The following is a 10,642-nucleotide window of genomic DNA, read 5'->3' on the forward strand; positions in this document are numbered from 1 at the left end:
GAATTGTATTCCAGCACAATCTGTAACCTCATGGCCCGGCATATTCCTCACTCTACCATTACCAACAAGCCAGGGGATCAACCCTGGTTCAATGAGGAGTGTAGAAGAGCATGCCAGGAGCAGCACCAGGTGTAGCTGAAAATGAGGTGCCAACCTGGTGAAGCTACAACTCAGGACTACATGCATGCTAAACAGCGGAAGCAACATGCTATGGACAGAGCTAAGCGATTCCACAACCAACGGATCAGATCAAAGCTCTGCAGTCCTGCCACATCCAGTCGTGAATGGTGGTGGACAATTAAACAACTAACGGGAGGAGGAGGCTCTGCAAACATCCCCATTCTCAATGATGGCGGAGTCCAGCACGTGAGTGCAAAAGACAAGGCTGAAGCGTTTGCAACCATCTTCAGCCAGAAGGGCCGAGTGGATAATCCATCTCAGCCTCCTCCCGATATCCCCACCATCACGGAAGCCAGTCTTCGGCCAATTCGATTCACTCCACGTGATATCAAGAAACGGCTGAGTGCACTGGATACAGCAAAGGCTATGGGCCCCAACAACATCCCAGCTGTAGTGCTGAAGACTTGTGCTCCAGAACTAGCTGCGCCTCTAGCCAAGCTGTTCCAGTACAGCTACAACACTGGCATCCACCCGACAATGTGGAAAATTGCCCAGGTATGTCCTGTCCACAAAAAGCAGGACAAATCCAATCCGGCCAATTACCGCCCCATCAGTCTACTCTCAATCATCAGCAAAGTGATGGAAGGTGTCGTCGACAGTGCTATCAAGCGGCACTTACTCACCAATAACCTGCTCACCGATGCTCAGTTTGGGTTCCGCCAGGACCACTCGGCTCCAGACCTCATTACAGCCTTGGTCCAAACATGGACAAAAGAGCTGAATTCCAGAGGTGAGGTGAGAGTGACTGCCCTTGACATCAAGGCAGCATTTGACCGAGTGTGGCACTAAGGAGCCCTAGTAAAATTGAAGTCAATGGGAATCAGGGGGAAAACTCTCCAGTGGCTGGAGTCATACCTAGCACAAAGGAAGATGGTCGTGGTTGTTGGAGGCCAATCATCTCAGCCCCAGGACATTGCTGCAGGAGTTCCTCAGGGCAGTGTCCTAGGCCCAACCATCTTCAGCTGCTTCATCAATGACCTTCCCTCCATCATAAGGTCAGAAATGGGGATGTTCGCTGATGACTGCACAGTGTTCAGTTCCATTCGCAACCCCTCAGATAATGAAGCAGTCCGAGCCCGCATGCAGCAAGACCTGGACAACATCCAGGCTTGGGCTGATAAGTGGCAAGTAACATTCGCGCCAGATAAGTGCCAGGCAATGACCATCTCCAACAAGAGAGAGTCTAACCACCTCCCCTTGACATTCAACGGCATTACCATCACCGAATCACCCACCATCAACATCCTGGGGGTCACCATTGACCAGAAACTTAACTGGACCAGCCATATAAATACTGTGGCTACGAGAGCAGGTCAGAGGCTGGGTATTCTGCGGCGAGTGACTCACCTCCTGACTCCCCAAAGCCTTTCCACCATCTGCAAGGCACAAGTCAGGAGTGTGATGGAATACTCTCCACTTGCCTGGATGAGTGCAGCTCCAACAACACTCAAGAAGCTCGACACCATCCAAGATAAAGCAGCCCGCTTGATTGGCACCCCATCCACCACCCTAAACATTCACTCCCTTCACCCCGGCGCACTGTGGCTGCAGTGTGCACCATCCACAGGATGCACTGCAGCAACTCGCCAAGGCTTCTTCGACAGCACCTCCCAAACCCGCGACCTCTACCACCTAGAAGGACAAGGGCAGCAGGCGCATGGGAACAACACCACCTGCACGTTCCCCTCCAAGTCACACACCATCCCGACTTGGAAATATATCGCCGTTCCTTCATTGTCGCTGGGTCAAAATCCTGGAACTCCCTTCCTAACAGCACTGTGGGAGAACCGTCACCACACGGACTGCAGCGGTTCAAGAAGGCGGCTCACCACCATCTTCTCAAGGGCAATTCGGGATGGGCAATAAATGCCGGCCTTGCCAGCGACGCCCACATCCCGTGAACGAATAAAAAAAAAACTGGAGGCCTGTGACCAGCGGTGTGCCTCAGGGATCGTTGCTGGGTCTGCTGTTATTTGTTATTTATATTAATGATTTGGATGAGAATTTAGGAGGCATGGTTAGTAAGTTTGCAGATGACACCAAGATTGGTGGCATTGTGGACAGTGAAGAAGGTTATCTAGGATTGCAACGGAATCTTGATAAATTGGGCCAGTGGGCCGATGAATGGCAGATCGAGTTTAATTTAGATAAATGTGAGGTGATGCATTTTGGTAGATCGAATCGGGCCAGGACCTACTCCGTTAATGGTAGGGCGTTGGGGAGAGTTATAGAACAAAGAGATCTAGGAGTACAGGTTCATAGCTCCTTGAAAGTGGAGTCACAGGTGGATAGGGTGGTGAAGAAGGCATTCAGCATGCTTGGTTTCATTGGTCAGAACATTGAATGCAGGAGCTGGGATGTCTTGTTGAAGTTGTACAAGACATTAGTAAGGCCACACTTGGAATACTGTGTACAGTTCTGGTCACCCTATTATAGAAAGGATATTATTAAACTAAAAAGAGTGCAGAAAAGATTTACTGGGATGCTACCGGGACTTGATGGTTTGACTTATTGGGAGAGGTTGGATGGACTGAGACTTTTTTCCCTGGAGAGTAGGAGGTTTAGGAGTGATCTTATGGAAGTCTATAAAATAATGAGGGGCATAGATAAGGTAGATAGTCAAAATCTTTTCCCAAAGGTAGGGGAGTCTATAACGAGGGGGCATAGATTTAAGGTGAGAGGGGAGAGATACAAAAGGGTCCAGAGGGGCAATTTTTTCACTCAAAGGATGGTGAGTGTCTGGAACGAGCTGCCAGAGGCAGTAGTAGAGGCGGGTACAATTTTGTCTTTTAAAAAGCATTTGGACAGTTACATGGGTAAGATGGGTATAGAGGGATATGGGCCAAGTGCAGGCAATTGGGACGAGCTTAGTGGTATAAACTGGGCGACATGGACATGTTGGGCCGAAGGGCCTGTTTCCATGTTGTAAACTTCTATGATTCTATGATTCTTGCGTGTTGTTGGAGCTGCACTCATCCAGGCAAGTGGAGAGTATTCCATCACATTCCTGACTTGTGCCTTGTCGATGGTGGAAAGGCTTTGGGGAGTCAGGAGGTGAGTCACTCGCTGCAGAATACCCAGCCTCTGGCCTGCTCTTGTAGCCACAGTATTTATATGGCTGGTCCAGTTAAGTTTCTGGTCAATGGTGACCCCCAGGATGTTGATGGTGGGGGATTCGGCGATGGTAATGCCGTTGAATGTCAAGGGGAGGTGTTTAGACTCTCTCTTGTTGGAGATGGTCATTGCCTGGCACTTTTCTGGCGCGAATGTTATTTGCCATTTATGAGCCCAAGCCTGGATGTTGTCCAGGTCTTGCTGCATGCGGGCTCGGACTGCGTCATTATCTGGAACTGAACACTGTGCAATCATCAGCGAACATCCCCATTTCTGACCTTATGATGGAGGGAAGGTCATTAATGAAGCAGCTGAAGATGGTTGGGCCTCGGACACTGCCTTGAGGAACTCCTGCAGCAATGTCCTGGGGCTGAGATGATTGGCCACCAACAACCACTACCATCTTCCTTTGTGCTAGGTATGACGCCAGCCACTGGAGAGTTTTCCCCCTGATTCCCATTGACTTCAATTTTACTAGGGCTCCTTGGTGCCACACTCAGTCAAATGCTGCCTTGATGTCAAGGGCAGTCACTCTCACCTCACCTCTGGAATTCAGCTCTTTTGTCCATGTTTGGACCAGGGCTGTAATGAGGTCTGGAGCCGAGTGGTCCTGGCAGAACCCAAACTGAGCATCAGTGAGCAGGTTATTGGTGAGTAAGTGCCGCTTGATAGCACTGTCGATGACACCTTCCATCACTTTGCTGATGATCGAGAGTAGACTGATGGCGCGGTAATTGGCCGGATTGGATTTGTCCTGCTTTTTGTGGACAGGACATACCTGGGCAATTTTCCACATTGTCGGGTAGTTGCCAGTGTTGTAGCTGTACTGCAACAGCTTGGTTAGAGGCGCTGCTAGTTCTGGAGCACAAGCCTTCAGCACTACAGCTGGGATGTTGTCGGGGCCCATAGCCTTTGGTGTATCCATTGCACTCAGCCGTTTCTTGATACCACGTGGAGTGAATCAAATTGGCTGAAGACTGGTTTTGTGATGGTGGGGATATCAGGGGGCAGCCGAGATGGATCATCCACTCGGCCCTTCTGGCTGAAGATGGTTGCAAATGCTTCAGCCTTATCTTTTGCACTCACGTGCTGGACTCCGCCATCATTGAGGATGGGGATGTTTACAGAGCCTCCTCCTCCCGTTAGTTGTTTAATTGTCCACAACCATTCATGACTGGATGTGGTAGGACTGCAGAGCTTTGATCTGATCCGTTGGTTGTGGAATCGCTTAGCTCTGTCTTTGGCATGTTGCTTCCGCTGTTTAGCGTGCATGTCGTCCTGAGTTGTAGCTTCACCAGGTTGGCACCTCATTTTTAGGTACGCCTGGTGCTGCTTCTGGCATGCTCTTCTACACTCCTCATTGAACCAGGGTTAATCCCCTGGCTTGTTGGTAATGGTAGAGTGAGGAATATGCCGGGCCATGAGGTTACAGATTGTGCTGGAATACAATTCTGCTGCTGCTGATGGCCACAGCACCTCATGGATGCCCAGTTTTGAGCTGCTCGATCTGTTCTGAATCTATCCCATTTAGCACGGAGGTAGTGCCACACAACACGTTGGATGGCGTCCTCAGTGCAAAGACGGGACTTCATCTCCACGAGGACTGTGCGGTGGTCACTCCTACCAATACTGTCATGGCATCTGCGACAGGTAGATTGGTGAGGACGAGGTCAAGTAAGTTTTTCCCTCGTGTTGGTTCGCTCACCACCTGCCGCATGCCCAGTCTAGCAGCTATGTCCTTCAGGACTCGGCCAGCTCGGTCACTAGTGGTGCTACCGAGCCACTCTTGGTGATGGACATTGAAGTCCCCCACCCTGAGTACATTCTGTGCCCTTGCTACCCTCAGTGCTTCCTCCAAATGGTATTCAACATGCAGGAGGACTGATTCATCAGCTGAGGGAGGGCGGTAGATAGTAATCAGCAGGAGGTTTCCTTGCCCATGTTTGACCTGATGCCATGAGATTTCATGGGGTCCAGAGTCAATGTTGAGGACTCCCAGGGCCACTTCCTCCTGACTGTATATCACTGTACCGCCACCCCTGGTGGGTCTGTCCTGCCGGTGGGACAGGACATACCCAGGGATGGTGATGGAAGAGTCTGGGACGTTGGCTGAAAGGTTTGATTCTGTGAGTATGGCTATGTCAGGCTTTTGCTTGACCAGTCTGTGGGACAGCTCTCCCAATTTTGGCACAAGTCCCCAGATGTTAGTGAGGAGGACTTTGCAGGGTCGACTGGGCTTGGTTTGCCTTTGTCGTATCCGATGCCGGGTGGTCCGTCCGGTTTTATTCTTATTGTGACTTTTTTTAGCGAGATTTTACAACTGAGTGGCTTGCTGGGCCATTTCAGAGAGCAATTAAGAATCAACCACATTGCTGTGGGTCTGGAGTTACATATAGACCAGACCGTGTAAGGACGGCAGGTTTCCTTCCCTGAAAGACATGTGAACTTGATGGGTTTTTACGACAATCCGGTAGTTTCATGGCCACCATTACTAATATTTTAATTCCAGATTTTATTTAATTAATTGAATTTAAATTCCCCAGCTGCCGTGGCGGGATTTGAACTCATGACTCCGGATTATTAGTCCAGGCCTCTGGATTACTAGTCCAGTAACATAACCATTATGCTACCGTACCTCTGTTTTGCCTGCTCCAGAATTCCATCCCAAGAGGCAGTAAAATTTCTACCCTCTGATCTGTGTCGGAATGTCCATGTTTTGAAAAAAAATAGCAAATGTAAGGAAAGAAAGAGTTTGCATTCATTGGCATGGGCCAAACGCTCCCCAAGTGCAGGTTTACCCTAGCGAGGCCTGCAACTGTGCCCCTGCCTGCCAGCTTCAGGGTCTAGCATCCCCAAAGCCCAGAAAGACTGCTGAGGTGAGAAGAAAAAGTACTTCCCTGCTGCTTTGTCCTCTTTGGGTTGCTCCCAAACCACCCTCAGACTCTCCAGTCTGAGGAGGGTTCGGGTGCAAGCCCTGCTGTCTACTTTTTGGGGCGTCCCTGTCTTTGGACACTTCATGGAAAGACGAAGTTGAGATGAGAGGACCGGGAACAATCCCTCCGACCTCATTTCCCTTGCAGTACTGGCCCTTCATCTATCGCACATGCAGGCCCAGGTACACCCATTCAGGGGCAGGGCAGCTTAATGGGGGTGGAGACCTGACGTAGCAGTTCTCTGCACTCTTTCTTCTCCGCAGGGCCTGAGAACTGAGTTGTATTACAATACCAGAAGAATTGAGGTTTTCAAGCTATGAACAGTGCAGTACTGGTACTGAATTGTATCAGATTGCTCCATGTTAAGGTGCATGGATGGTGAAAGTTTGTACATGATTGGATAATAGGATTTAATAGAAAAAAGCATGAGCAGTTGTAACAAATTTATGTTTTATCGAACTGTACTTCTTTACAGAACCCTGTAGAATGGACCAAAATAGTCATTAAAAATATTGCTTCTTCTGGGAAGTTCTCCAGCGATCGGACTATCACTGAGTATGCCCGTGATATCTGGGGTGTGGAACCTAAAGCCTTGAAGATTCCTCCTCCTATCGAACCAAAGGATTCCTAGAACTCCAACAAGAAGTCATGAATATATTACGTTGTACAACACTTGGGGATACCATCCCTTTAAGAAATTTTTGTCCTGATCAGACGATTTTCGATTCTGCTGTATTGAAGGCATTTTCTGCACTTTGTTTTTGTTTCTCCATTCATGAGCATTGGATTTCTATGTTATCCTCCACACCAAAAAGTTTGCAATCTTTTATATTGATTACATTCGGACGAGTCTGTATTCAATAGTTTCTTTGTGGAGACACTGTCCATATTTCTGTTGAGAGCCTTACTTCATGCCCATTCAGGTGCAACACGTTGGTTGGTGAAGACAAGGTTACCATATATCTGATTGTCTCTCTAACATCGTCATGAATGAGTCAGAATTGCCAAGGCTGAAGTGATCCTGCTCAGTTCTCACCAGAAACTCCATACACCAGCCTAGCCCAGTTCCAATCTGCTTGCTCGGGCTAAAACCAACAGCGTGCAAATTTGGTGTCATATTAAACTATGAGATTCAAACCCTACATCCAGACCACCACCACCTTTACAAAATCAGTCCTCTCCATCCCTAACTGAAGCCCACTGCACTGAAATCCTCATCCACACTTGGCACCTCCAGGCTCATTTCCTTCAATATTTTCTCACCAAGCTCCACCCAGAAAAACTCTAACTTATCTGGAATTCCACTACCTATATCCAACCCCATTGTAGGTCCTGCTCACTTATCAACCTTGTCTTCACCAACAACTTCACCGTGCTATCCACCAATGCATTAATTTCAAAATCTTTGTCCTGACCCACAAATTCTATCCTATCTCTACACCTCCTCCAGCCCTGCACCTCAGAGCTTACACCCTCTGCCTTTTCGAGTCTGGACTACTATGCTTGTTTCATTCTCCCCACCCTTTCCATACCACCATTAGTAGTAGCAGGCCAATCTTTGCCACCCAGAGTTGAGGGAGGAGTCAGGTGACAGTCACAGGTTTACATCTGAACATATACAGCCTGTAACAGAAGACAGTTAACTTTTAAGTGGGTTTAGCTTATAATAGTGGAAGAGTTGTATATTTAGTTGTTTTATGGTATGAAGAGTGGCATGGAATTGATGAAATTTCACTGTGAAAACTGTATTCTGTTTATTCATGTATTTGACGTAAAATAAACCAGTTGGTTGGTTTACAGTTGGCCTCATCTCAAAAGAGTAATTTTCAGTGCACCATCAAAAAAAGCAGGAGAGCACATAGAATCTTAGGATGGCTACGGCACAGAAGGAGGCCATTTGGCCCATTGAGCCCTTGCCGGCTCTTTGTAAGAGCAATCCACTTAGTCTCATTCCCCCGCTCCTTCCCCATTGCCCTGTAAATGTTTTTGCCTTCAAGTATTTATCCAATTCCTTTTTGAAAGTCACGATCGAATCTGCTTCCACCACCCTTTCAGGCAGGGCATTCCAGATCATAACTACTCGCTGCTTAAAAAAGTTTTTCCTCATGCCACCTTTGGTTCTTTTGCCAATCACGTTAAATCTGTTGTCCTCTGGTTCTCGACCCTTCCGCCAATGGGAACAGTTTCTCTTTATTAACTTTATCTAAACCCTTCATGATTTTGAACACTTCTATCAAATCTCCTCTTAACCTTCTCTGCTGTAAGGAGAACAACCTCAGCTTCTCCAGTCTATCCACGTAACTGAAGTCTCTCATCCCTGGAACCATTCTAGTAAATCTTTTCTGCACCCTCTCTAAGGACTTCACGTCCTTCCTAAAGTGCGGTGCCCAGAATTGGACACAATACTCCAGCTGTGGCCGAACCAGTGATTTATAAAGATTCAACATAACTTCCTTGCTTTTGTACTTTATGCCTCTATTTACTACACTTCCAAGTTTTGTGTCATCTGCAAATGTTGAAATTTGGCAACATATGCATGATCGCAGAGAGAAATTTTCAATTTGCACCCAAAATGGGCAGGGCAACTGTGGTGCCCGCCCGATGACGTGAGTGTGAGGCACAAACCATTAATATTAAACCATGAGCTTCAAACCCTACATAGAGACCATCACTAAGAGTGCCTATTTCCACTATTACAAAATCACACATCTCCACTTCTAACTGAAGTCCACTGAACTGAAATCCGCATCCAAACTTTTGACAACTCCAGGTTCATTTCTTTCAACACTTTCTCACCAACTTCCCAATCTCAACCCTACAAAAATGCTAACTTATCTAAAGTTTCACTACCCATTTTCGGGTTCATGTCTCATTTCCTTAAGGTGGGTGAGCTGTCAATGCTACTTGCGCAGGTTATTGGCAGCTCACCCATAGGGAGTGGCGGGAAATTTGGATGTCAGTGACAACATTAAAGGCAGCCTGCATCTCTTAAAGGAGAGGTCCACTTTGCCTGAGCTGCATGCTTCTGACTTAGAACTTGGAACAGATAACAGACACTATGGCGGGGTAATTCCTCGGAGCTGTCCCTGCCATGCCATGCCAGCATTACTTTGCCGGAGGTGTGTTGGAAACCCCACAACCCCACTTGTATAAACAGGGTTTCCGTCTCACTTCTATTGAAGTAAAGTCAGTGCAGCAGGAGCAGCACCAAGGAATTTGCCAGCTAAGGAGTTCTGGAAGGGCCCCTTCATTTTTGGACAATACTGTGGAACTCCTTGTGGAAGGAAGGAAGGAGGTCCTGTTTCCAACTGAAAAATGGAAGAAGGATGCCAACGTAAATTGCATGACAACAGTGGTCAGTGGTGGCTGAGCAGGTGAATGCACATAGCATAATGCCTCTCTTACTCTCTACTTAGCCCTATAGCCCCAGCACTCACAATCCTTCCCTCTTCAACTTCCAATCAGTCTATTCCAATCACATCAACACACTTCACTACACCTCTTTCAGCTGCTATTTGCACACTGTACCTACTACTGTCCTCACTTCCTCACATCTGTGGCATTTTTCACATTCTCCAAACTATGCTACCTAATTCTTCACAATCCTTTAGCAGGCCACACTAACACACTCTTCTTACACAATAAGCTGGCATACAGTAAAAGGGAACAGACGCACACAGGAGGAGGGCCACCATTATTTCAAGTGCTGTACCTAATGGAAGATAGTACCATTGATGTAGTCGGCAGAGGACGGGCCAGAAGCATAGCAAGTGACGAGGCCGGAGGGTAAGTTTGTGTTTGGTCGTCTTACACTCCTTTTGTCTTTTCACTGAGCTCTCTCCTTCACAAACTATGCAAGACAACCTGATGCTGCTTTCAGCTGTCACTCAACTGCTAACCCTTGTCTGTCTTTTCTCCAGAACCATCGCAAATCACGGGGGCCCAGTCAGAGCAGAGGAAGAGGAGGACAGTCCTCTCAGATGCACCATCACTCAAGCTTACCCAGCTCAGAAATCAGCATCGCAAGTACTTTAGAGAGTTAGTTAGAGGGGTCTGCACTAGGATCTTTACAGAGCACAACTGTACAAGAGCATGGACAGGGGGATAAGACGATCCAGGAACCAGCTCACCAGAGGGCGAGCTCATTTCCTAGTCCTGCTATAGAGGTATCCCATGAGTTCCAGGGCCCAGTCTATAAATGAAGACTGACGGCTATACACCACCATCTGCCTGATGCATTGGTCTGCCTACTAGGTAGCCTTCGTACATTGTTCGACAGTGTGGAAGAGTCCATCTCCAACATGTGTGGGATCATCGCGCAAGGCATAAAAATAAAGCAGTCAACCATGTAGCATGTGATCACCGCTAAGCAAACTGCAGTGGGGCCCTCAGTTAAGAAGCCTGTGGTTTCAGCT

General features: G+C 47.8%; 1 protein-coding gene across 3 annotated transcripts in view; it reads left to right on the forward strand.

Annotated features, from left to right (window-relative positions):
- The window catches only part of pygl (phosphorylase, glycogen, liver), a 155,373-nt gene extending 148,492 nt beyond the window's left edge, over window positions 1-6,881 (forward strand). For all 3 annotated transcript variants that reach the window (XM_067991011.1, XM_067991012.1, XM_067991013.1), the window contains one exon: window positions 6,703-6,881. In XM_067991011.1, the coding sequence (XP_067847112.1) occupies window positions 6,703-6,858 (156 nt within the window). In that variant the 3' untranslated portion in view covers window positions 6,859-6,881. The remainder of the gene's footprint in view (window positions 1-6,702) is intronic.
- Window positions 6,882-10,642: the final 3,761 nt, after the last annotated feature.

This window comes from Heptranchias perlo, chromosome 10 (genome assembly GCF_035084215.1).
Source record: "Heptranchias perlo isolate sHepPer1 chromosome 10, sHepPer1.hap1, whole genome shotgun sequence".
NCBI lineage: Eukaryota > Metazoa > Chordata > Chondrichthyes > Hexanchiformes > Hexanchidae > Heptranchias > Heptranchias perlo.